This window comes from Hemiscyllium ocellatum, chromosome 37, assembly GCF_020745735.1.
Source record: "Hemiscyllium ocellatum isolate sHemOce1 chromosome 37, sHemOce1.pat.X.cur, whole genome shotgun sequence".
Taxonomy (NCBI): Eukaryota; Metazoa; Chordata; class Chondrichthyes; order Orectolobiformes; family Hemiscylliidae; genus Hemiscyllium; species Hemiscyllium ocellatum.
Genome location: NC_083437.1, coordinates 46,154,044 through 46,181,819, shown reverse-complemented (window position 1 = coordinate 46,181,819; position 27,776 = coordinate 46,154,044). Strand labels below are relative to the sequence as shown.

Sequence of the window (27,776 nt, the reverse complement as noted above, 5' to 3'; positions counted from 1 at the left end):
ATAATTCTTTTGACTAATGCTTTTGAACATTTTAATGTATAAAACTGTTTTTGTATGTTTTTCAGCAATGGAGAACAGTAGTCAATCCCCTTGTAGTAGCTCACCCTCTTCAGGATGGGAGAGATACAGCTTCACCGATGGTAAGGCCAAGAAATTTCTTGAATGAATACTTACTGACCTAGTAGAACATAGAATGTTACAGTGCAGTCCAGGCCCTTCGGCCCTTGATGTTGCACCAAGCTGTGAATTCAACCTGAAGCCCATCAAATCCAAACTATTCCAACTTCATCCATATGTTTATTCAATGACCATTTAAATTCCCTTAAAGTTGGTGAGTCTACTACTGTTGCAGGCAGGGCATTCCATGCACTTACTATTCTCTGAGTAAAGAAACTTCTTCTGACATCCGTCCTATATCTATCACCTCTCAAAAAGGTTCTCACTATCCACCCTATCTAACTCTCTGATTATCCTAAATGTCTCAATTAAGTCACCTCTCAACTTCCTTCTCTCACACAAAAACAGCCTCAAGTCTCTCAGCCTTTCCTCATAAGACCTTCCCCCCACCCCCCTGCCTCCATACCAGGCAACATCCTAGTAAATCTCCTTTGCACTCTTTCCAAAGCTTCCACATCCTTCCTATAGTGCAGTGACCAGAACTGTACACAATACTCCAAGTGCGGCCGGATCAGAGTTTTGTACAGCTGCAACATGATCCCATGGTCCTGGTAAAGGGATTAATTTCTGATACAACTCCTTTCAGGCAAATATAATTTTTGTCCCTATTCTTTCATGGGATGTGAGCATCATTGACAAGTCCTTGAACTAAGTAACTTGCCTAGCCTCTTCAGCAGGCAATAAAGAGTCTACCATATTGCTTACAGTCTGGATTCATATGTAAACCTGACAATGTAAAGATGGTAGATTTCCTTCTTTTGTTAAGATTAGTAAAGAAACAATTGGGTAATTATAAAAATTGATGATAGTTCAGTGGTTACCATTAAGACTAGCTTTTATTTCTATATTTATTAATTTAATTCAAATTCTATCAGCTGTCAGGTGAACCCTTACCCCCATAGCATTTGTAGTGGACCTCTGCAATACTAATCCATTAACATCACCCTGACAGTCAAAAATTGATTATATTTCAGGGAGAGAGAAAACAATGGGACAAACATTGCAGAACTATAGAGAGTGGAGCTAGCTGACAGCTAGCTCAGACATGACAGCACAAAGAGCCTCTCTTTGTTATTACTATTCTCTGATTCTCTTTTTCTTCCTAATGCTACCAAATCATCAAATATTTTCATCTTTTCAATCATGTTTGAGATTTACAGCATCCCTTGTATTGTGTCATCATAAATGCAATTTAGGCAAGCAGTAGTCATAGTTTGGATCTGGGCCATGGTGCTGAAATTTCCAAGACTTTGACCAATGAGAATAATTAAAAAGTGTCCTCCTTGGTCCTAAGGGAAATGCAGAACAGTCTTTTACTATAACTTGTCCCAACAGATTGAAATTTAAAGTGTTTGGGCCTGGTATTACCACAGAATAATACAATCTACCCATCTCTCAGGCAGGGTGCTTGGGTTAAAGTGTGCCCATTGCTCTCGATGTGGTCTCCTCTACATTGGGGAGACATGATGCCAACTCGCGGAATGTTTCAGAGAACATGTCTGAGTCACGCACACTAAACAATCCCACTGACCTGCCAACCACTTCAACTCCCCCTCCCACTCTGCCAAGAACATGCAAGTCCTGGGCCGCCTCCACCGCCAAATCAAAGCTACCCGACGCCTGGAGGAAGAACTTCTCATCTTCCACCTTGGGACCCTCCAACCACATGGAGCTAATGTCGATTTCACCAGTCTCCTCATTTCCCCACCCCCAACCTCATCCCAGATCCAGCCCTCCAACACGGCACCGCCCTCTTGAACTGTCCGACGTGTCCATCTTCCTTGCCACCTTTCCCCCAGCCCTACATTCCCCTATTTATTTCTCAACACACACACACATTCCTGATGAAGAGTTTATACCCGAGCTGTTGACTCTCCTGCTCCTCGGATGCTACCTGACTGGCTGTGCTTTTCCAGCTTCACATTCAGCATCTGCAGTCCTCACTTTCACCTTCAAGCACCACCGGTTCCAGAAGTGTACGATAACATCTCTGAACAAGGTGATTAGGAAATTTCAGCATTTAACATAGAGAGAAAACAGATACAATGTTTCACTCCAGTGACCCTTCTTCAGAGAAGTCACTGGATTCAGTAAAGAATCTCTCTCTCTCCACAGATGCTCCAAATCTGCTGAGTTTCACCAGCAATTTCCACTTTTGTTTCAGATTTCCAGCATTTGCAAAGAACAAAGAACTAAGAACAAAGAAAATGTACAGCCCAGGAACAGGCCCTTCAGCCCTCCAACCCTGAGCTGATCCAAATGTACTGTCTAACCTGTCAATCAATTCCTGAGCATCTGTATCCCTCTGCTCCCCACCTACTCATGCATCTGTCCAGATGTATCTTAAATGTATCTACCGTGCCTGCCTCTACCACCTCTGCTGGCAACGCGTTCCAAACGCCCACCACCCTCTGTGTGAAGTACTTACCGCATGTATCCCCCTTAAACTTTCCACCTCTCACCTTGAAAGCGTGACCTCTCGTTATTGAATCCTTCACCCTGGGAAAAAGCTTGTCTTTATCCACCCTATCTATACCCTTCATGATTTTGTAACTCTCGATCAGATCCCCCCTCAATCTCCTTTTTTCTAGTGAAAATAAACCTAACCTGCTCAACCTTTCTTCAGAGCTAGCACCTTCCATACCAGGCAACATCCTCATAAACCTTCTCTGCACCCTCTCCAAAGCGTCCACATCCTTTTGGTAATGTGGCGACCAGAAATGTAGACAGTATTCTAAATGTGACGGAACCAATGTATTGCACAATTTTAACATGACTTGCCAGCTCTTATACTCAATACCCCGCCCAGTGAAGGCAAGCATATTATATGCCTTCTTGACCACTCTATCCACCTGTGCAGCAACCTTCAGGGTACAATGGATCTGTACTCCCAGATCTCTCCGCCCATCAACTTTTCCCAAGGCTCTTCCATTCATTGTATAATTCGCTCTAGAATTAGACTTCCCTAAATGCATCACCTCACATTTTTCAGGATTGAAATCCATCTGCCACTTTTCCAGTCTATCTATATTCTCCTGTATTCTATGACAGTCCCTTATGTTTTCTGCTACTCCACCAATCTTCGTGTCATCTGCAAACTTGCTGATCATACCAACAGTGCCCTCTTCCAGATTATTTATGTATATCACAAACAAAAGTGGCCCCAGCTCTGATCCCTGTAGAACACCACTGGGCACCTTTCTCCATTTTGAGAAACTCCCTTCAACTTCTGTCTCCTGTTGCTCAGCCAGTTCTTTATCCCCCTTGCTAGAACACCCTGCACACCATGTATCTTCACTTTCTCCATTAGTCTACCATGGGGAACCTTATCAAACGCCTTACTAAAGCCCATGTATATGACATCAATAGCCCTTCCTTTATCTATCAACTTGGTCACTTCCTTGAAGAACTCTATTAAGTTGGTAAGGCATGATCTCCCCAAAACCATGTTGCCCATCACTGATAAGCCCATTCTTTTCTAAATATAAATAGACCCTATCCCTCAGTACTTTCTCCAGCATCTTTCCCACCACCAACATCAGGCTCACTGGTCTGTAGTTACCCAGAATATCCCTACTACCATTCTTGTACAGGGGGACAACATGAGCAGCCCTCCGGTCCTCCAGCACCTCACCTGTGTTTAAGGATGCCACAAAGATTTCTGTTAGGGTCACAGCTATTTCCTCTCTCGCCTCTCTCAACAACCTGGGATAGATCCCATCCGGTCCTGGGGATTTGTCCACCTTTATAGCCTCTAGCTTACCCAACACATCTTCCCTACTTATGTCAATGTGATCCAGACTAATAAAACTTCTATCTCTAATCCCAACACTCACCATGTTCCTCTCCTCAGTGAACACTGATGCAAAGTAATCATTCAGAATCTCACCCATTCTCTCAGGTTTGACACACAGCCTTCCTTCGTTATCCTTTAGTGGACCAATCCTTTCTCTAGTTACCCACTTGCTTCTTATATATTAATAAAATGCTTTGGGATTCTCCTTAATTCTCTCGCTAAAGTTATTTCATGACCCCTTTTAGCCCGCTTGATTCCTCGTTGAAGACTAGTCCTAATCTCCCAATATTCTTCCAGGGCCTGTTCTGTTCTTAGCTGCCTAGACCTAATGTACCTTTCCCTTTTCCTCTTGGCTAGTCGTACAATTTCTCCTGTCATCCATGGTTCAGGAATCTTGCCCTTCCTATCCTTTGCTTTCAACGGGACATGCCTATCCTGCATTATCTTTAACCTATCTTTGAAAGCCTCCCATATCTCAAATGTGGACTTCCCTTTAAATAGCTGTGTCCAATCCACATTTCCCAGCTCCTGCCTAATTTTGATATAAAATCTGACTGAAGATTTGTAGCTCGGGTATCTGTTGTTGTGGTGCTGCTCGCCGAGCTGGAAGTTTTTGCTGCAAACGTTTCGTTCCCTGGCTAGGGAACATCATCAGTGCTGTTGGAGCCTCGTGTGAAGCGCTGCTTTGATGTTTCTTCCAGTATTTATATTGGTTTGTTCTTGCCGCTTCCGGGTGTCAGTTTCAGCTGCAGTGATTTGTATGTGGGGTCCAGGTCGATGTGTCTGTTGATGGACGTTCTTGCCGCTTCCAGGTGTCAGTTTCAGCTGTAGTGGTTTGTATATGGTGTCCAGGTCAATGTGTCTGTTGATGGAGTTTGGGGATGAATGCCATGCTTCTAGGAATTCTCTGGCTGTTCTCTGTCTGGCTTGTCCTATGATAGTGATGTTTTCCCAGTCAAATTCATGTTGCTGGTTGTCTGAGTGTATGGCTACTAGAGATAGCTGGTCGTGTCGTTTTGTGGCTAGCTGATGTTCATGGATGCGGATTGTTAGCTGTCTTCCTGTTTGTCCTATATAGTGTTTTGTGCAGTCCTTGCATGGTATTTTGTAAACTACGTTAGTTTGGCTCATGCTGGGTACTGGGTCCTTTGTTCTAGTGAGTTGTTGTCTGAGCGTGGATGTTGGCTTGTGTGCTGTTATGAGTCCTAAGGGTCGCAGTAGTCTGGCTGTCAGTTCTGAGACGCTCCTGACGTATGGTAGAGTGGCTAGTCCTAGTAGACTAGCCACTCTACCATACGTCAGGAGCGTCTCAGAACTGACAGCCAGACTACTGCGACCCTTAGGACTCATAACAGCACACAAGCCAACATCCACGCTCAGACAACAACTCACTAGAACAAAGGACCCAATACCCAGCATGAGCCAAACTAACGTAGTTTACAAAATACCATGCAAGGACTGCACAAAACACTATATAGGACAAACAGGAAGACAGCTAACAATCCGCATCCATGAACATCAGCTAGCCACAAAACGACACGACCAGCTATCTCTAGTAGCCATACACTCAGACAACCAGCAACATGAATTTGACTGGGAAAACACTACCATCACAGGACAAGCCAGACAGAGAACAGCCAGAGAATTCCTAGAAGCATGGCATTCATCCCCAAACTCCATCAACAGACACATTGACCTGGACACCATATACAAACCACTACAGCTGAAACTGACACCCGGAAGCGGCAAGAACATCCATCAACAGACTCATCGACCTGGACCCCACATACAAATCACTGCAGCTGAAACTGACACCCGGAAGCGGCAAGAACAAACCAATATAAATACCGGAAGAAACATCAAAGCAGCGCTTCACACGAGGCTCCAACAGCACTGATGATGTTCCCTAGCCAGGGAACGAAACGTTTGCAGCAAAAACTTCCAGCTCGGCGAGCAGAACCACAATAATTTTGATATAATTGGCCTTGGTCCAGTTTAGTACTCTTCCCTTAGGACCATTCTCATCTTTATCTACGAGTATTCTAAAACTTACAGAATTGTGGTCACTGTTCCCAAAGAAATCCCACCCCACAACTTTTACCACCTGGCCTGGCTCGTTCCCCAACACCAGGTCCAATATGGCCCCTTCCCTCGTCGGAATATTGACATACATTTGATCTTACTGTAGATCAGATTTCAATTATTTTTGAATACTGAATTTAAACCACCCTCAACAAACGGCAGTTTCATAACTTCCAACAGGATGCAGCCGTTTATTTCTAATCTTCAGCATTTCTGTGTTTTGTTCATAGTTTATTTCACATAAATTCCTTACCTAATAATTTGTAGCATAAAAAATACCACTGAGGTTAGTGGAAACCGGAGACATCCTCCACCTCAAAGGGACTTTAGTGTTTCAAAGTCTGCATTTGTTAGCTATCCCTAATTATCTGTGAGCTAATTGGTTTCCTCAGTCATTGAAGAGAGCATTTAAAAGTCAACAACATTATTGTCAATCAGAAATGAGTAAAGTGTAGTGGGTTTTTGATGACAATTGATGGTAGTTTGATAGCTACTGTTACTGAGACTATCGTTATGTTTATATTCCAAATTGATTAAATTCAAACTGCACCAGGTACCATCGTGGGAATTGAACCCATATTCCCAGAGCTTTAACAAAAATGGAAGTTTCTGGAAAATCTAAGCAAGTCTGGCAATATCTATGGAGAGAAATGAGAGTTAATGTTTCAGGTCCGGTTAGCCTTGAAGAAGAAGATTGAGATTTTCCAGCAATTTCTGTTTTTGTTAAAATTTCGGGACGTGGGTTCAATTCCCAACAGCCTGAGTCATCGAGTTACCAGTCCAGTGACACTACCAACATGTTCCCATCTCCCATAAATCAAATGGTGTTTGACTTGAAGGGGAGCTCCAGGCAGTCGCATTTCAATGTGACCTCTCCAGAGGTCAAGGCTTTGGATGGCTTTCTGAGCTTTGTCTCCGACATGCTGCTTCTGCTGTTTAGTAATTGTGAGCTGCTATTTCACCAGTTTGACACCTCATTTTCAGGTGTAGCTGGTGCTGCTTCTGGCATAGCCTCCATCCCCTGGCCCGATGGGAATGGTTGAGTGGGGGTTCTGCTGGGCCATGAGATTATACATTGTGTTGGAGTACAATTCTGCTGCTGCTGATGGCCCACAGCACCTCATGGAAGCCCAGACTTGAGTTACTAAATCTCGTTGAATCAAAACTAAAATCAAAATGCCAAAACTAATCTTGACCTTCCACCAGAACTCTTTTGAATCAATCCCTTTCTTTCAGGGATAATACTATAAATCACAATGGAGAGTCCCTTCAGTGGGAAAGTGGGAGCTCTGTTTCCATTAAAGGATTGTGCGATGGTCACTCTTACTCACACTGTCAGTGATAGGCGGGTTGGGAAGGCCAAGGTAAAGCGATGGCTGTTTACCTCTCAACCTGCTGCAGGTTTGATGGATAGAAGGAGCCAGCCAGCTTTGTCACTAGTGGTGCCACCAAACTACTCTCAGTGGTGGCCTTTGAAGCACCGTATCTAGACTATCTTCTCTACCTTACTATTGCTTTAATCCTGTTTGTAATGTTAACATTTAGAAAGAAATTCAAACTTAAAGCACTCAACCAATCGAATTACAGGAATTCATGCTTTAACTTGCTGATTTCACATTTCTGATGGATAGGTAGGACATGGACTGCTCTGCCCCAGAAGGCTGTGGAGGCCAAGTCTCTGGATACTTTCAAGAAAGAGATGGATAGAGCTCTTAAAGATAGTGGGATCAAGGGTCATGGAGATAAGGAAGGCACAGGATACTGATTGTGGATGATTAGCCATGACCATAATGTATGGTGGTGCTGGCTCAAAGGGCTGAATGGCCTTCTCCTGCACCTATTGTCTATTGTCTATTGACAGTCAAGAGGGTGGTGCTGAGTTGGAAGGTTGGATCTGGGATAAGGTGGGGGGAGGGGGTTGGAGAAACTGGTGAAATCCACATTGATTCCATGTGGGTGCAGGGTCCCAAGGCTGAAGATGAGGCGTTTTTCCTCCAGGCATTGGGCGGCTAGAGTTTGGCGATGGAGGAGGTCCAAGACTTGTACATACTTGGTGGAGTGGAAGGGGGAGTTAAAGTGTTTAGCCACAGGGTGGTGGAGCTATTTAGCATGTGTCCCAGAGATGTTCTCTGAAATGTTCCTTAAGTTGGTGTCCTGTCTCCCTCATGTAGAGGATACCACACCAAGAACAACAAACATAGTAGGTGACGTGTGTGAAAGTATAGGTAAATCTCTGCTGGATGTGGAAGGATCCTTTGGTGCCTTAGACAGAGGTGAGGGAGGAGGTGTGAGTGCAGAGTTTTGCACTTCTTACGGTGGCAGGGAAAGGTGCCGGGAGTGGAGGGTGGTTTGGTGAGGGGTGTGGACATAACAATGGAGGCTCAGTGGGAATGATCTCCAGAATGCAGATAGAGGTAAGGAGGGATCATTTGTAGGTGCAGAAATGGCGGAGGATGATGCGATGTATCTGGTGGTTGATGAGGTGGAAGGGGGATGCTCTAAACAAATGGGATCAATGTGGATTTCACCAATTTCCCCACTTGCTCTCCCCCTCCTTATTCCAGATCCAATCTTCCAACTCGGTATCGCCCTCTTGAACTGTTCTACCTATCCATCTTCATTCCCACCTATCAGCCCCACCCTCTGCTCTGACCTATCACCTTCACCCCCCCACCTTCATCTACCTATTGCATTCCCAGCTACCTTCCCCCCAGGCCCACTCCCGCTCCCATTTATCTCTCAGCTCCTTGGGCCACTGTCCACCCATTCCTGATGAAGGGCTTATCCCTGAAACGTCGACTCTCCTGCTCCTCGGATGCTGCCTGACCTGTTGTGCTTTTCCAGCACCACACACTTCGACTCTGATTTCCAGCATCTACAGTCTTCACTTTCTCCTTTACATTTCTGATGCCTAGATTGATGCAGTTTTATTCTTTCCAGTTTTTTTTAACTGTTTGAGATAGCTCAGTTAGTTAGTTATGGTTTTCCACACAACATGTTTGCTTTTTGCCAGTTCATAAACCCAACTATTTGCTACAAGAATAAAGACACAAGGTTCATAGTTTAAATTTAAATAATTTTGCTGTTGCAAAATCAAAGACTATGAGTCCTAACAATTAAAATCTGTTTTAAATAATCGGTTATGTTAAAGCTATTAATAGTTTGAGGTGAACAGAAGTACTCAGTTACCTATAATTTAAACTGAACTTTTTTAAACACATTTCCTCAAGCACATATTAAACTTACATCCTCAAGGCAGATGCTTATTAAAAACTGAAAGACTAACTGTTTGGGCTGCTTGATGTTTCATAGATTTGAGTAAAGGTTGATATCACCTGGGCTTTTCACTCAGATCTGGCAAAGTTGTCTGTTTACGTCTCTTCCAGCAGTTGTACAATTGCAGGCTTTACTCAGTTAATCAGTGTCCCCACTTTGGTTCAGTTTGGCTCTAATATCCATCGACTTTTTTAAGTTCATAAACCCTTTTAGCCAACACACTAAATTCCACCTTCTCTCTGTTTGAGAGAGATATTTTCTCTTCTATCACCCACATGCTCTAAAACCTAAAGATTAAACAATTTAAACCAGGAACCTGATAACCTGATATGTAACTTCTTTACCTCTTTTCCCGAATGTTTAACTCCCTGGGAAGGTTGGTGATATGATTGTTTAGTGGAGTTTTTTTTTCCCAGAGATGAAACACACAGGATACGAGCAGAAGAAGCCATTCAGCCCTTCAAACCTGCTCTGCTACTCAGTGAGATCATGGTTGAAATGCTTTTATTTCAATTCCACGTTCCCATCTATCCTGATAACCTTTGATTCATTGTCTAACACGAATCTATCCCTACTTTAAAAAAATACTCAATACCAACCCCTCCTGATGCAGTGCTTTAAAGTTGCACAATGCTCTGAGAGAGGTTTCCCCTCACTTCTGTCCTAAAAGGCCAATCACTAAGTTTGCAATTGTGCCTTCTAGTTCTGGACTGGCCCCAAGGGAAATATCTTTTTTCGTGTCCAGCACATCATGTGAGATGCTGGAGAAACCAGCTCTTAAAGGGATCATCACTCATGGATAAAATATAGTTCTCCCTTCCCAAGCGCATACGTGCCATCACAAGAATGTATTGTGATCTACAGCAGATCATTGGCAGAAATGTCAAGTGGAAGCTTCATTGTATCACAGAATTATTACAGCACAGTCATTATTGGCCCTTCAGCCCATTGTGTTTATCTTGGTCTATTGTCAGGTGGTGTTTTACATGAATATAGGTAGTTCTTCTATTACTGGATGTAGGTTTGCTCGCTGAGCTGGAAGGTTCATTTTCAGATGTTTCATCACCATACTAGGTAACATCTTCATTGAGCCTCCAGACAAAGCACTGCGATGTATCCTGCTTTCTATTTATATGTTTGGGTTTCCTTGGATTAGAGATGTCATTTCCTGTGGTGACCTCATTTCCTAATGAGGCAGACTTGACTGGGGAATTTAAGACGAAGGAACCCCTAGTAAGCAGTGACTGTAATATGACAGAATTCATCATGCAGTTTGAGATGGAGAAGGTGTAACTGTACTACAGTTGAGTCGAGGTAACTGCAAAGACATGAGGGAGGAGTTAGCCAGAGTTAATTGTAAAGAGAGCCTAGCAGGAAAGACTAGAAATGAGAGGTTTCTGGGATTAATTCAGGAGACACAGCATAAATTCATCCCAAGGAGTAAGAAACATACTAAAGGACTGACAAAGGAAGTCAGGGACATTATAAAATCAAAAGAGAAAACATCTAATGTAGTAAAGATTAGTGGGAAGTCAGAGGATTGGGAAGTAAAAACCAGAAGAGGCTAATGATAAAAGCAAAGGAAAGTTGGGGGTGGGGGCAGGTAGTGGAGAAGATGAAAAATCAGAGTAAACTAGCTACTAATGTCAAAGAAAATTGCAAGAGCTTTTTTAGGACATAAAAACAGTAAGAGAGACAAGAGTGGACACTAGCCTGTTGGAAAATGAGGTTGGTAAAGCAGTAATGTGGAACAAAGAAATGGAGGAGGAACCCAATACATACATTGTATAAATTTTCACAGTGGAAGACAGCAGCAGCATTCCAGAACTTCAAGAGAGTCAGGCGCAGAGGTGAGTGTATTGGTCATCAAAAGGTGCTGAGGAAGCTGAAAGGCCTGAAGGTGGATGATCTACATTCCAGAGTTCAGAAGGAGATAACTGAGAAGATTGTAGAGGTATTGGTGGTAGTCTTTCAGAAATGACTGGAGTCAGGGATAGTCTCAGAAACTGGAAAATGATTAATGTAGGGATTAAGAAGGGAGTGAGGCAGAGTATAGGAAACTATGGGTCACTTAGCCTGACCTCAGTCAATGGTGAAGTTTTAGAGTCCATTATATGATGATACTATGGCTTTAAGAGGTGTATTTTGTCCATTTTTTAATGAAAAGAGGTTAAGACAGAAATACCAAGCAGTCTGTTACAAGCCAATAAAGTAAGCAGTTTGTGAGGCCTTGGGTCTTTTTTTTAAGTTGGAAAAATAGAAGCAGCCTGAACAGGTGGAATCAGCTCCCACAGAAGCAGGATTTTAATTTAGTTTTCAGCAATTATTGGGGCTTTGAAGCTGCCATATGTCTCTCCCTACCACAGCAAAATATTTGAGTTCTCTCCCTCTCTCTCTCTCTCTCTCTCGCTCTCTCTCTCTCTCTCTCTCCTGGACTAGAGAAACATTGCACATGATACAATCCATTTTACTGAATTTGCCTTTGCCATGAATGTGTTAATGGGCTGTTACTATATTGGAACAGATACTATTTGGCTGTTAACAGAATAGTAGATTATTGAGGTTTTCCGATAGTGTTAAAGTTATACCAAATCCTCTTTCTTTTATTGATATTTTAGCTGTACAGAGGAACCTCGATTATCCGAATGAGATGAGCCTACACTATTTTGTTCAGATAATTAATTATTTGGTTAATCGATTAAATGTCTTTCCTCTGGGGCTTGGAGTTTTTAAAGTCTTCTCCCCGTTCAGGAGATGAGGCAGCAGCACTCCGCGTGTGAACCCCTTCCCCAACGCCGTCCAACACCGCCCCCCCAACCTGTCCAAGACCGCCTGCCCACTGCCACTCAACCTCATCAAACACCACCCCCCCACCCTCAATCCCATCCAACACTGCCCCCTGCCCACCCCCAACATCGCCCACTGTCCACAGCCCCTCCAACACTGCCCCTCGCCCATCCCCAATCCCATCCAACACCGTTCCCCACCGCCCCAACACTGCCCCACCCATCTCCTACTTTGCCCGCCACCCACAATCCCTCCAGCACTGCCCCCCACCCGCACCCAAACCCCATCCAAAACCACCACCCGCCCCCCCAAACCCGATTCAAACTCACCACCCACCCCCCAAACCCCATCCAAAACCACCACCCGCACCCCCCCAACCCTGTCCAATACCAACCCCGCCCCCCAACCCTATTACACAGGAGGCTGCTAAATATGTTAAGAGCCCATGGTGTTAGAAATGAATTACTTGTATGAGTAATTGAGTGATTGGTTGACTTGCAGATGGGAATAAAGGAGGCTTTTTCAGGATTGCAGCTGGTTACTAGTGGAATTCTGCTGTGTTGGATCCGCAACAATTCATATTATACATTCATGTGAAATATTGGACAAAAAAATCATAATGAGAGAAAGTGCTTGCGGATTTGGAATCCTTAAAAGTTGATAAGTTGCCAGGGTTGGATGAGGAAAAACATTTTTATGCAGAAGGTGGTGTGTGGTCAGAATTTGCGGTCTGAGTTAGGGGTGGAGGCAAAGACCCTACACTCTTTTAAAAATTACCTGGATCTTAAATGGTGTAAAATGCAGGGGTATGGGTTTATAAAGGGATCTGGGATTGCCTTTTGGTCGTATGGGCAAGATGGGTCAAATGGCACCCTTGAGTTCTGTATTGTTTCTTTGGTCCTACAGTTCTATTAATGATCTGAACGAAGGAATTGAGGGCATTATTGCTAAGTTTGCAGGTAGGTGGAGGGGCAATGATAATGTGAGGAAGCATTGAGGCTGCAGAAGGACTTGGATATGCTGGGAGAGTGGACAAAGAATTTGCAGATGGAATATAATGTGGGAAATTGTGAGGTTATGCACTTTGGTAGGAGGAGTAAAGACATAGACTATTTTCTAAATGGGGAAGGCTTCAGAAAGCTGAAGCACAAAGTGACTTAGGAAACCTAGGTCAGGATTCTCTTAAGGTTAACATGTAGGTTCAATTGGCAGTTAGGAAGGGAAATGCAATGTTAGTAGTCATTTCAAGATGGTTAGAATACAAGAGCAGCGATGTACTACTGAGACTGTGTAAGGCTCTAGTCAGGCAGCATTTGAAATACTGTGAGCAGATTTGGGCCCATGTCTAAGGAAAGGTGTGCTGGCCTTGGAGAGGGTCCACGGGGATTTACAAGAATGATTTTGGGATGACGGGGTTGTCATACGAGGAGTAGCTGAGGACTCTGGGTCTGTATTCGGAGTTTTGAAGGATGAGTGTGGATCTGACTGAAACTTACAGAATACTGAGAAGCCCTGGAGAGAGTGGATGTGAAGGTGTTACCACAAGAAGGAGAGACTAGAACCCAAGGGCATATCCTCAGAGTGAAGGGACAATGCTTCAGAACGGAGATGAGGAGGAATTTCTTCAGCCAGAGGACGGTGAATCTGTGGAACAGAGGGCTGCGAGGCCAGTGATTGAGTGTATTTAAGACCGAGATAGATAGGTTTCCTAATTAGTAAGAGGATCAAGTGTTATGGGGAGAAGGCAAGAGAATGGGCTGGAGAAATGTATCAGCCACGATTGATTGGCTCAATGGTTGGAATGACCTAATTCTGCTCTTTATATGTTATGGTCTGGCTTTCACCACTACAGGGAAACGAGAGAACTGTTCCAATGGGATGGGCTTCACCTGAATCATGTTGGGACCAGAATGCAGACAAATTGGGCTGTAGATAGGGCTCGAAGAGTGTGGTGCTGGTAAAGCACAGCCAGAGGGCAACATCCAAAGAGCAGGAGAATCGACGATTTGGACCTAAGTCTTTCAACAGGAATCAGGATTCTTGATGAAGGCTTACGCCCAAGACATCAATTCTCCTGCTTCTTGGATGCTGCCTGACCAGCTGTGCTTTTCCAGCACCACACTCTCGACTCTGATTTCCAGCATATGCAATCCTCATTTTCTCCCTGTAGATAAGGCTTTAAACCAAATAGTGTGCAGGGGGTCAGTTTCATGGAAACTAAAATCAAAGGTGAAGGAGAAGGTAGGATTGCAGGATGGAGCTGATTGTTACCAGAAAATAAAAGGGTCAGAATGTGAGCATCATATTGCATCAAGGAACTAAAGAAGTGTTGGGAAATGTTCTAGAATGCAGTGCCTGGAAATGTGGTGATGTCAGGTTCATTTAGGCACTGGACGGATCTTTGGATAGTAATTGTGTGCAAGGCTAGTGGGAAAGGCAGGAGATTAGTGCTGGGTAATGGAGTTGGTGGAGGCTGAATGGACACCTTTTGCACTGTAATAATTCTGTGATTGTGTTTCTACCGAATCTCCAAATGAGTTGCTTATATTTGTATTCTCCCTGTAATTCTACATTGTGTTCCTTTTAAAATAACCATTCAGTTTTGTTTTAAATGCCTCATTGAACTTCAATTGTTGTGAGGACTTTGAAGCATCATTAGAATTAATTAACATAAACTTGAATCCCAATCTAAGAAATCCTCATAGTGTCTGTATAATTCTCTTCCCTCTCCTGAAAGAAACTGGAAGAAGAATGTCATCTTGACAATGCTCTATAAGTACCTAAGGTTTATCAGCAAAATAGCATACATATTCAGAATTGTGGAAAAGAAACTTTGTAACTTAAGAAATACTTAATCTTGAATTATTTCTGATCATGTTATCTCTCCTTCTTTTAGCATCAGTGAGAAGCCCTTCAGTTTCATCGCAACGTTCTGCAGAAAGCCTATTTACTACGAGGTACTCGAAGTGTGACAATTGTGCTATTAATTCAAACTTATCATCTTGTTTTCTTTCTTGTGTCTATTTTGCATTTCATTAAGCAAAGGGTGTTAGTGCAGGGAAATCAAATATTTAATAGTGTTGGATACACCCAATTCAGATAGCAAAGGCTCACTTACAGAGAAAACTTTATCCAAAGAATGTGTCCAGCCCAAAACTCAGACAGACATTGCTGCTACCCTGGTCAGGGTACTGAGGACTCAAATATATGTGGAGACATTAAAACAGGGATTAACAACTGGGAAAGATTGCAGATTTGTTTCTCCCCATTGATGCTGTCTGACCTGTTGTGTCATTTCACCATGTTCTGTTCTTTCGGGATTTCAAACCAGATGGATGTATGAAAGATATCAAAGAGACTTAAACTAAAATGACTGGATCTTCAGGAAATTAGTGGTTTAACAGACCTGAGAATGTGCTAAACAATGACTACAGGCATTTTGAACAAAATAATTTTCCTCTGTCTAATTCTCAGGCTGAAAGCTGCTTATATTGCATTGTATGTCCATTAGAAAAGAAGGATATCTATTTAAAGCCCCAGTGTTTTTGTTCTGTTATTCTTCATGGTTGCAGGTGCAACCCTTGTGAGAACAAAGTGCAGAGAGGGCACCCTCAGAGTAAGACTGACAAAGTGGCAGATGGTGGGGCAATGCTGCTGGATTTGTATTCCAGAGGCTAAGGCTAAAGTTCTGGAGACCTGGGTTCACATCCCACCCCAGGAGCTGGTGGATTTAATTGACAAGTCTGAAAAGAAAACTAGAGCTGGTAATGGGTGACTGAAAATATCACAATTATGTTATTTCAGTTCACTAAACTCCTGGAGGGAAGCTGGTCTGTGACTACATCTGATTCCACACTCACACCAATTCAGTTAACTCGAAACTGTCCTTTTGAATTAAAAGTAACAAATGCTGATCTTGCCATTGGCACCCACATTCCATGAAACCAAAAGAAAGGAAGACTTTAATGCCTCTCGACCAAGAGATGGGTTACTATATTTAATCAGCACTGGGAGATCATCTTCACAATTTGAAGCTGTATGAACAGGCAGTAAGGACAGAGACCCAGTGAGACAGGGTCTTTCTTTGTATGTGCAGATTGGATGGTAGGTTTATGGGAAAAACTAAAGGCTTAACAACCAATAGTTTTCTGTCCATGTATCAATGCTTTTGGAGAGAAAGCAGCAAAGATTACACAAAATATAAAGAACCTTGAGGTAGGTTGGTATTGAGGAGATATTTGAAATCATGTGCATGGAATTTTATTGAATGGACATGTTATTTCATAAAAGCATTTTAATTTTTGGAAGCATTAAAGTTAATTGTAACCTTTTGCAAAATCAAAATTTAATGAACCCGTAACAAATTATCTGGTTCTGGATGATAGGAGAAATAGTCCAGGAGCCTCATTTCTGATGATCATGTTGCCTTATTGACAGTTCATTAGAATTTTTACATTGTTAGACTTGCAGTTTTTAGTTTAATTTAAACTGTTCACCCTAATATTAAACTGAGGTCTCAGTCACATCACTGAAATAACTCATCGAAGCTAGTATCCCATCACCAGGTCACCCTTTATCTACAAATGCACAGTACGTGACACTGACCCAGTTAGCTCAGAGCTGGCTCCTGGATTGAATAGAACCTCTGACACTCCTGTTTATATCTATCAGCCAGGGCTCCCTGGTTAGACCAGATTAACAGCCCCAATTAAGGAGCTCCTATCCTATGAGATCCACCTGGCTAACCTTGTTCTAATCACTACAATCACTTTTAAATGCTTGATTTTATTTCATTAAAGATCCACAAATGAAGTAAGATATTCAATTTTTTTTAAAAATTGCAACACTCACATAATAGAAAAGTTCAAAAGTATCTTATTATCAGTTGTTTCAAACATACTATTCGGTTCAATAACAATACTTAAAGATTGGTGCAATATACTGTGTAAAAGCAAATTAATTTACAGATATTTGCAAGAAATAATTCAAGGAGAAATTGCTTATAATCTAGATGGTGTCATTTATAATCTCCCAGCCAATGAGTAGTGGAATTTTGAAGATTTTAAAAAATATTTTATTGAAGGTTGAACCTTGGTAAAACCCGAATATTGACTCAAGCTGCAAAAGGGTTTCTGTGCAGATCAGCCAGTAAGGTGAGCGAGTCTGCCTGTGAGCCAGAGACTGACAACAATGACTACCTACCACTGGTCAGTAGCAACATTCTATTTCACTATTTCTACTGTTGAAAAAATGTTTTTATTTTATTTAACAGATACTAACTGTTTAAAAGTGATAAATCCTCCAGAATAGCGTTAAGAAGTATCTTGGATTCTGTTGAAGCAGATTAATCAGTGTAGAGCTTTTGCTTTTTCATTCAGCGCAAATAGAAAAGTCAAAATTAACTCATTTCCAAATAACCTATTTTCAATAACGTTTCCAAACTCTGAACAACTAATTGTAGATTCAATGTATATAATTAACACTTAAAATTAAGAAACTTTTGATTTTCTCTCAATTTAAGCTCTCATGCTGTTATGAATTGAATGAAATTGTCCGTCTCGAGTGCAGTAAATATTATAATGACATAGTGATATCATTGCATTCTTCAGATTAATTTGCAGTTGGCATCGGGAGCTTTCTTGCTTAATCTGGCTTTTTGTGAAGCCATTAATATTCCCATGGAGCAGCTGAAATGGACCTCACCCTTTACATGTCATCGATCAAACACCAGTCCCGGCTCTCGTGGTCATTGCAGTACTTTCCATGATAAAAGAGCAGTGCAGCGTGATGGAGAGAATGGAACCAGAGAAGCTTTCCGTCAGAAAGAAACTGGGAAACTGGCAGCATTGAATTATTTGGGATTGGAGGAATGCCGAGGTGGTTTAGAACAGTTAGGACCGCGTCACTTTTCAAGCAGTTTAGTTGAAATCCAATCCAAGGTTATGAGTGGCAGTCCCGACCTTCTCCCTCCAACTGTAATTGTGCGGCGATTCTCATCTCCAGGAAATCCTGAGGCATCTAGTGCTCTGCAGACTGACAGTGGCAGAGGGTCTGAAACAGACAGCAGTGATATTTCATTCTCAACAACTTCCATTGACCTTCAACAGTTCACGGATCCAGAGGGAACAGTCTGGTCCACAGCTGTTGCCTTAGCCTGGTTGGAGCACAGCTCTGCTGCTTATTTCATTGAGTGGGAGCTGGTGGCTGCAAAGGCCAGTATGTGGCTGGATACACAGGTTATACCAGAGGGTCGTGAACTGGCCACTGTAAAAGCTTCAGCCAGACAGCTATTTGTTCTGTTAAGGCATTGGGATGAAAACCTGCAGCTGAATATGTTGTGCTACAACCCAAACAGTGTTTAAATGCTTTGCCTCAGTATAGCTGAATTCTCAATCTTCTTTCTTAACAACTTTCTTTGCAAATTTAGAAATCATTAAATTATTAATAACTGGCCTAAGGTTTACACTAACTTTGGCCTTATGGTTCTTTTGAAGACATCCCTCAGTTTGTGAGTGCATTGGTCCAGGCTGGGGCGTTCTGTATTGACCCTCACTGTCAGTCTGCATTGTTGAGAGGGTTGATATCATTGGGTTGGTTTTATTGAATTGTTCTGATAATTAAAGCAGTATTTCAAATTTGTGACTTAGTTATATGTGTTTGACAAAAATGTTTCTTTATTGTAAGCTTTTAATGTCATGAATGGTTTAACAATAGAGTACAGGGTGATTCATGTCCCTTCAGCATTCATCTCCTCGGGTTTGTTGAATAAAACAATGGTACAGTTTAACCTGAATGGACTCATGCCAATTTTAAAGTGCACACTTTGGATTAATTATAAAAATTGCCATTAAAATTGTTTTTCTACAGATTAACTCATGGATTTTTATAATTTTCCTGATACAAATGGATGGAAGTTGGGGAAAGAATAAAGAAAGTAACTGGCTGGCCTTTAAAGAATGTTAGCTGAGGTCACATGGTGGTTAACTGGCGTGATCAAGTTGTCCACTGTAAGTGAAGAGTTAAAAACCGGTGAGGTGTTGAAAGTGGCCAGCCTAATCCTGTTACATTTCCCCTGGGGAAAATGTTACCCCATGACTCTTTACTGATTTCTTTTGATACTAATCCATGAAAGCCTAACACATTCATCTGAGAATCCTTTCATACCTTTGCTAAAATACTGCAGTGGAGATAAACAGCACATAATCAAATTTAGTCTTAAAACACTGATCATGCAAAGTAACTTCAGGCTGAGAGGAATCTTAACATTGATGATAGTGTGGGCTGCCCAATTCTTCCATTAACTTCACCAGTGGCAGCTCATTAGATATTCTTCAAAGTTAAATGTACCCTAATGTATTTAGGAAAATTGCCCCTAAGAAAGTGGTGGTGAACTGTCTTCTTGAGCTAGTGAATGCATTCAGGAACTACCATAGTGTTGTTAGGAACAGAGTTCCAGGATTTTGACCCAGTCACACTGGAGGAACAGATATACTTTCAAGTCAGGATGGTGAGCAGATTGGAAGGAACCTGCAGTTCATGTTGTTTCCATGTATCTGCTGCCCTTGTCCTTTTATATGGTGGAGATTGTGGGTTTAGAAGGTGTTGTTAAAGGAACCTTGGTGAATTTCTGAAATGCATCTTATGGTTGGTACATACTGTTGCTATTGAGCATCGATGGTGGAACGAGAGGATGTTTATCATTCTAAATGGTAGAGGTTAGGGGCTTGGAAGATGTTGTTGAAGGAGACTAGGTGAGTTTCTGAAATGTATATGAGGAGAAAGTGAGGTCTGCAGATGCTGGAGATCAGAGCTGAAAATGTGTTGCTGGAAAAGCACAGCAGGTCAGGCAGCATCCAAGGAGCAGGAGATTCGACGTTTCGGGCATAAGCCCTTCTTCAGGAAGAAGGGCTTATGCCCAAAACGTCGAATCTCCTGCTCCTTGGATGCTGCCTGACCTGCTGCGTTTTTCCAGCAACACATTTTCAGTACTGAAATGTATATGGTTTACACTGCAGTGACTAATCATTGAAGTCACCACATCTCCTACCACCAGACTATGACAGGAAGTCTGCACTATTGAAGTAATTGATGTGTGCCTGGAACCAGAATTAATCTCCAACCCATTCACAGGCACATGTTCAGGACCAACTGATGCTGTACCTTCGGGCATCACACGTTTTATTTGATTCACTTGTGATGCATGAGCATTGCTGGCTGGCTAGCATTTATTATTAGTCTCTAGTTCTTCAGAAGGTGGTGAGCCACCTTCTTGAATTACTTAAAAAATCACACAACACCAGGTTCTAGTCCAACATGTTTATTTGGAAGCATTAGCTTTCATAGCGCTGCTCCTTCATCAGTCCATGCACTATAGGGAGACCCACAATGCCACAAGGGAGGGAATTCTAGGACCAAAAGAGAAAATGCTTGAAAATCTCAGCAGGTCTGGCAGCATCTGTAAGGAGAGAAAAGAGCTGATGTTTCGAATCTAACTGACCCTTTGTCAAAGCTTTAACAAAGGGTCAATTAGACTCAAAATGTCAGCTCTTTTCTCTTCTTACAGATGCTGCCAGACCTGCTGAGATTTTCCAGCATTTTCTCTTTTGGTTTCAGATTCCAGCATCCGCAGTAATTTGCTTTTATATAGGGAATTCTAGGATTTTTACCCAGCGACAGTAAAGGAATGGTGATATATTTCCAAGTCTGGATGGTTAGTGACTTTATTATTATTCTTTCACGGGATGAGGGTGTTGCTGGCTGGAATACCATTTATTGCCCATCTCTAAATGCCCAGAGGGCAGTTAAGCATCAACCACATTGCTGTGTCTGGAGTCACATGTAGTCACAGGTTAGGATGGCAGTTTCCTTCCCTAAAAGACACTAGTGAACCAGATGGGGTTTTTCCTGACAATTGACAATGAATTCATGGTCTTATTAGACTCTTAATTCCAGATTTTATTTATTGAATTCAAATTCCACCATCTACCATGGCTGGATTCAACCCCAGGTCCCAGAGCATTACCTGGCTGTGGAGATTAACAGTCCACTGATAATACCACTAGGCCATCACTGCTCTCCCTTGCAGGTGATTGTGTTCTCATATTGTCTGCTGCCATTGTCCTTTAAGATGATAGTGGTCATGGATTTGGAAGATGCTACCAAAGCATCTTTCGTGAATTTCTGCAGTGCATCTTGCAGATAGCATCGGTGGTGGAGAGAGTGGATTTTTGTGGATCAAGCAGGATGCTTTGTCCTGGATGGAGTGAAGCTCCTTGAATGTTGTTGTAGCTGCATCCATCCAGGCAAGTGGGGAGTATCCTATCACACTCCTGACTTGTGCATTGCAGATGGTGGACAGTCACTGGGGACTCAGGAGGTGACCTACTTCTTGCAGCCACTGTATTTATGTGATAAGTTCAGGTGACTTTCTGGTCAATGACAACCCCAATGATGTTGATAGTGGGAGTTTCAGTGATGGTAACACCATTGAATGTTAAGAGCCGGTGGTTAGGTGGACCCTTACTGGAGATGGTCATTGCCTGGCATTTGTGTGGTGCAAATGTTACCCACACTTGTTGTCCTAGTCACCAAATTCCAGTCGCTGGTCCACTTGGTATTCCACTCATTGCAACTCTTTCTGTCCCATTCCCAACCTTTGCAGCCTCCCTCACACTCAAAGGGTATGGTAAATGGTGACAGAACACGGCAGTGAGTGGGAGAGGGGCTGTGAGGAGTCCTGAGCAACTAGGAGAAAGTGAGAACTGCAGATGCTGGAGTACCAGAGATGAAAAATGTGGTGCTGGAAAAACACAACAGGCCAGGCAGCATCCTAGGAGCAGGAGAATCGAATTCCTGAAGAAGATTCCTGAAGAAGGGCTTATGTCCGAAACGTCGATTCCCCTGCTCCTCGGATACTGCCTGGCCCGCTGTGTTTTTCCAGCACTACATTTTGCAACACAGGAGTCCTGAGCAAGGCAGACAAGTGTTGGGAGTTGGGCTGCATGACTATCATGAACCTAGGATTTGAACTGAATTGATTCAGAAGTAAGTCCTTTCATTGGTCCTCTTATTTGATGCAGTAGTTAACCACAGCAGTGATGTGGCAGGTGCAGTGACCACCTGGTGCTGACTGTGTCTCTGTAGTACTGGCCTCTGCTAATTCACCCTTAGGAAAAACAAAAATAACAAAAGAAAGGAACATTTTGATAGCTCCAACTTCAATATAAATAATGTTTAATCAATAAAATAATCCAATTAGACAATGGGGAAGCAGAGAATTAGGAGTAAGAAGACTGAATATGATTAAATGATTAATTTTGATAATGCTAACTACAGTTAGATTTGATATTGTAATTTTATTTGCTTTTGGCTAAGATTAATACAATAAACGTCTCTTGACACATTGGAGACCTGTATCAATGTAATTTTTGCAGTTGTTTCAGCTCAGGATTGTGAACAAAAATGGACCAGATTGGAATAGTGTAAGACAACAATGATTTCTCTCAGGTGAAAGTGAGGACTGCAGATGCTGGAGATCAAAGTCAAAAAGTATGGTGCTGGAAAAGCACAGCTAGTCAGGCAGTATCCGAGCAGCGGGAGAGTCAACATTTCGAGCATAAGTTCTTCTTCATTCCTTATGCTCGAAATATCGAGTCTCCTGCTGCTCGGATGCTGCCTGACTGGCTGTACCTATCCAGCACCGCACGTTTTGACAATGATTTCTCTCAGGCCACTGACTGTCAATGGTTTGAATTTCTTAGCAACTCATAACTACAGTCAAACAGAACAAGCTGACGAATGGTCATTCTTTTCCATTTTGCTTTAAACACTAGAGCTAATAACCTTTAGACTACTGAAACATATTTAATAGATTCTGGATCAGTGGTGCTGGAAGAGCACAGCAGTTCAGGCAGCATCCAAAGTGCAGCGAAATCGGCGTTTCGGGCAAAAGCCCTTCATCAGGAATAAAGGCAGTGAGCCTGAAGCGTGAAGAGATAAGCTAGAGGAGGGTGGGGGTGGGGAGAAAGAAGCATAGAGTACAATGGGTGAGTGGGGGAGGAGATGAAGGTGATAGGTCAGGGAGGAGAGGGTGGAGTGGATAGGTGGAAAAGGAGCTAGGCAGGTAGGACAAGTCCGGACAAGTCATGGGGACAGTGCTGAGCTGGAAGTTTGGAACTCGGGTGAGGTGGGGGAAGGGGAAATGAGGAAACTGTTGAAGTCCACATTGATGCCCTGGGGTTGAAGTGTTCCGAGGCTGAAAATGAGGCGTTCTTCCTCCAGGCGTCTGGTGGCGAGGGAGCGGCAGTGAAGGAGGCCCAGGACTTCCATGTCCTTAGCAGAGTGGGAGGGGGAGTTGAAATGTTGGGCCACGGGGCGGTGTGGTTGATTGGTGCGGGTGTCCCGGAGATGTTCCCTAAAGCGTTCTGCTAGGAGCCGCCCAGTCTCCCCAATGTAGAGGAGACCGCATTGGGAGCAACAGATACAATAAATGATATTAGTGGATGTGCAGGTAAAACTTTGGATGTGGAAGGCTCCTTTAGGACCTTGGATAGAAGTGAGGGAGGAGGTGTGGGCACAGGTTTTACAGTTCCTGCGGTGGCAGGGGTAAGTGCCAGGATGGGAGGGTGGGTTGTAGGGGGCGTGACTTCCCACATGGTTAAAGATGCCTTCCAATGCATCTGGTCCACATCCCGCACCTCCACCCTCAGACCCCACCCCTCCAACCATAACAAGGACAGAACGCCCCTGGTGCTCACCTTCTACCCTACAAACCTTCGCACAAACCAAATCATCCACCGTCATTTCCGCCACCTCCAAAAAGATCCCACCACCAGGGATATATTTCCCTCCCCACCCCTTTCGGCCTTCCGCAAAGACCGTTCCCTCCGTGACTACCTGGTCAGGTCCACGCCCCCCTACAACCCACTCTCCCATCCTGGCACTTTACCCTGCCACCACAGGAACTGTAACACCTGTGCCCACACCTCCTCCCTCACCTCTATCCAAGGCCCCAAAGGAGCCTTCCACATCCAAAGTTTTACCTGCACATCCACTAATATCATTTATTGTATCCGTTGCTCCCGATGTGGTCTCCTCTACATTGGGGAGACTGGGCGCCTCCTAGCAGAGCGCTTTAGGTAACATCTCCGAGACACCCGCACCAATCAACCACATCGCCCCATGGCCCAACATTTCAACTCCCTCTCCCACTCTGCCGAGGACATGGAGGTCCGGGGCCTCCTTCACTGCTGCTCCCTCACCACCAGACGCCTGGAGGAAGAACGCCTCATCTTCCGCCTCGGAACACTTCAACCCCAGGGCATCAATGTGGACTTCAACAGTTTCCTCATTTCCCCTTCCCCCACCTCACCTGAGTTCCAAACTTCCAGCTCAGCACTGTCCCCATGACTTGTCCAGACTTGTCCAACCTGCCTAGCTCCTTTTCCACCTATCCACTCCACCCTCTCCTCCCTGACCTATCACCTTCATCCCCTCCCCCACTCACCCATTGTACTCTATGCTACTTTCTCCCCACCCCCACCCTCCTCTAGCTTATCTCTCCACGCTTCAGGCTCTCTGCCTTTATTCCTGATGAAGGGCTTTTGCCCGAAATGTTGATTTTGCTGCACCTCGGATGCTGCCTGAACTGCTGTGCTCTTCCAGCACCACTGATCCAGAATCTGGTTTCCAGCATCTGCAGTCATTGTTTTTACCATATTTAATAGATCCCAGCCTTTCTGCATGATTTCTGTTCTATACTATTTCAAAGTGTAACATTGAAGAGTAATAACGTAGGTGGTCAGATTCCAGTGTTCTATGTGGGTTTTAACCCTCATTTAAGATTTTGATTTTTGAACAATAAAATGAAACCAGTTTCAGTTACCAGGTGTAATTGGTCGCCCAGTGATTTGATCACTATTACATGCAGTTCTTTCAGGATGTTGAATAACATTGGTAATGAAACAGTCTACATACACAGTCAGTCATTATTTTATTTGTTTCAATATTAAATCTTGGAACATTGTTTGGCTTGACTTTTATTGTATGATCATTAAAATGTGCATGAAGGTCAGATTGTGTTCATAGAATCATAAATCAGACAGTACAGAAAAGGCCTCATGTCCCTTCACATCTGCATGACAAAACTACTCTAAATCTACACTGGTCTCACTTTCTAGAACTTGGTTAATACCCTGGAATATTATGACATTTCAGTGCTCATCCAAGTATTATTTAAAGGGTATGGAGTTACCCACTTCAACTAACCTCCGAGATGGTTCATTCCCCCATCACCCTCTGGGTGAAAATATTTTTCCTGAAATCCCCCCTTCTATACCTCCTGCCTTTAACCTTAAAATTTTGAAAATATTTTAATTGATGCTAGTAAAATATAATGCAGCTCACAGCTTGCTGAGTAGGAGTCAGTAAGAATTGCGTGATAATGTTCATGTGCCAAAAGATTTACTTGAATTCTGAACTGGGAAACGGGTTATGAAAACAAATTTCACCTTTAGAATGAGCAAGGGAAAAGGATATTGGAGATAGCACAGAATTGAGAACTTGCCCCTGTCTAGAAGCTTAGTTAAAATGACTGGCACTGTCAGGATGCTGCCAAGATGAGGAGTGTTATGGGGTGACCTGAGAATCTGGGATTATTTTCCTTCAAATAGAAAACTCTAAGGAGACATTTAAGGCAAAAGTGAGGACTGCAGATGCTGGACATTAGAGTCGCGAGTTTGGTGCTGGAAATGCACAGCAGGTGAGGCAGCATCCAAGGAGCAGGAAAATCGACATATTCCTGATGAAGGGCTTTTGCCCGAAACGTTGGTTCCCCTGCTCCTCGGATGCCACCTGATCTGCTATGGAGACATTTAATACAGGGGGTTCAAACTTATAAATAATTTCTCCAAATAATTAAGCAAAACCAATTTCCAGTGTCAGTTTGATTGGTGAACAGAAAATAATTTCTAAAAGAGCCAGAGCAGAAGATGAGGTGAAATTTTATTGAAGCAGAGAATTGTTATGGGGCTGGGCGTTATGGGACTCATGGGTTGTGTCTTTGGCAGGGAAGGGAGTGGTGAGAGGGGGTGGGGGATGTATTGGTGCAGGACAGGAGGGCAGGGGGCAGGCGAGGTAGGGAGTAGATAAAGTAGGTTGGGTAGCTAGTTCACCAATTCCTGGGGCTCGTCCCAAAATATGCTGTGGGTTGTGGGCACCAAAAACAGCAGCTCCCCTGCAACATTTACCAGAATGGATTTGGTCAGTCAGATTTGTTATTCAACACAAGAATGCAAGCTATTTTCTTTAAAATATATATATATACTTTTAAATGGTTGAGAAAGAAGGAAAGATAATATATCCCCACCTTGGGGGCACACCCCTCTGAGTACACCAATCCTTTCCTACCTCCTGCTCTCTAACCACCTCCACCATACCCTTCCCTTCCCTTTGCTGTTTAAACTCTCCCTGACTCCAGGATCCACTGGGCCTTGAGTCAGTGTTCCGTACAAACTGCCCATTGCCCAGCTCTTGGCATTATCAGTGTTGCTGGGCTGCTGCCCAGTTTGATGGACCAACAGCTCCAAAGACTGGATCTACCTCTCCCAGATTAGCCTCTCCTCAGTATGCTGTGACTGTGGACACACTGCTTGTTCTGTCAGCTGTCAAGTGACTTCTCTCAGGGTTGAAGGGGAAAACATGTCTCCCCTCCCCCAGGAAAATCCTACAATGGTGTGCAATCTGTTGCATGAAAGGGTCACAGAAACACATTCAATATTAATGTTAAGAAGAAAGTTGGACATAAATTTGAGGAAAAAAACATGCAACGTTTTGGGGAGAAAAGCAGGGGTAGAGAGACCAATTTGGCGAGCTTTTTCAACGTTCCAGTAAAGACAAATGGCCTCCTTCTGTCCTGTAAGATGCTATGATTTGTGGTGTATCTAATTCTTATAAAGTGCCTAACTAATGTCATTGTTTTTTACTTTGTAAAATGTAACACTAAAGATGAAAGTATAGTGATTGTTTACAAATCACATGTGCTTCAGAGATCCATATGATATTGTCTCTTGGCTTTGTGTTTGTCTGTAATGGAATCGAATGCAAGCAGCTTGTTTGGCTAAAATTATTGTACTGTATTGTGTTGGAAAATAATGCTGAACTGAGTGCTGTCTTTGTTTTACTTATTGTAAATTGCATGAGGCTACCCAATGTTGACTTTTTGAAAAGGGTATAATATATTAAAATGTAACTTGTTCACTGTCTCAGAATTAATTATTTTAAAAAAAAATTTCATGCTACATTTTTAGATTACAATTTTAAATGTTTCTGATTAGATTAAATTTTAAACTCTGCTCTTATCTCAACCTTTCCCATTCTATCCACAAACTTTCTTTCCCATGTTGTCCCAATCTTCAGCCTGAATTGGCTTTTTAAAGACCTCATTCTAATTTCATCATATCCATAATACGTAAATGATTTGGAGGAAGGTGTAGGTTGCCTCATTAGCAAGTTTGCAGATGACACTAAGATTGGTGGATAGCAAATAGTGAAGGGAACTGTCAGAAAATACAGCAGAGCATATGTAGATTGGAGAGTTGGGCAGAAAAATGTATGGGCAGCAAGGTGGCACAGTGGTTAGCAATGATGTCTCAGTGCCAGA

General features: G+C 43.0%; 1 protein-coding gene across 1 annotated transcript in view; it reads left to right on the top strand.

Annotated features, from left to right (window-relative positions):
• Nucleotides 1-18,480, top strand: part of vwa5b1 (von Willebrand factor A domain containing 5B1) — a 226,085-nt gene extending 207,605 nt beyond the window's left edge. Inside the window, exons 19-22 of the mRNA XM_060852285.1 lie at nt 66-140; nt 15,015-15,075; nt 17,202-17,325; nt 17,728-18,480. Coding sequence (XP_060708268.1) covers nt 66-140; nt 15,015-15,075; nt 17,202-17,325; nt 17,728-18,480 — 1,013 coding nt within the window. The remainder of the gene's footprint in view (nt 1-65; nt 141-15,014; nt 15,076-17,201; nt 17,326-17,727) is intronic.
• The last annotated feature ends 9,296 nt before the right edge of the window (nt 18,481-27,776 follow it).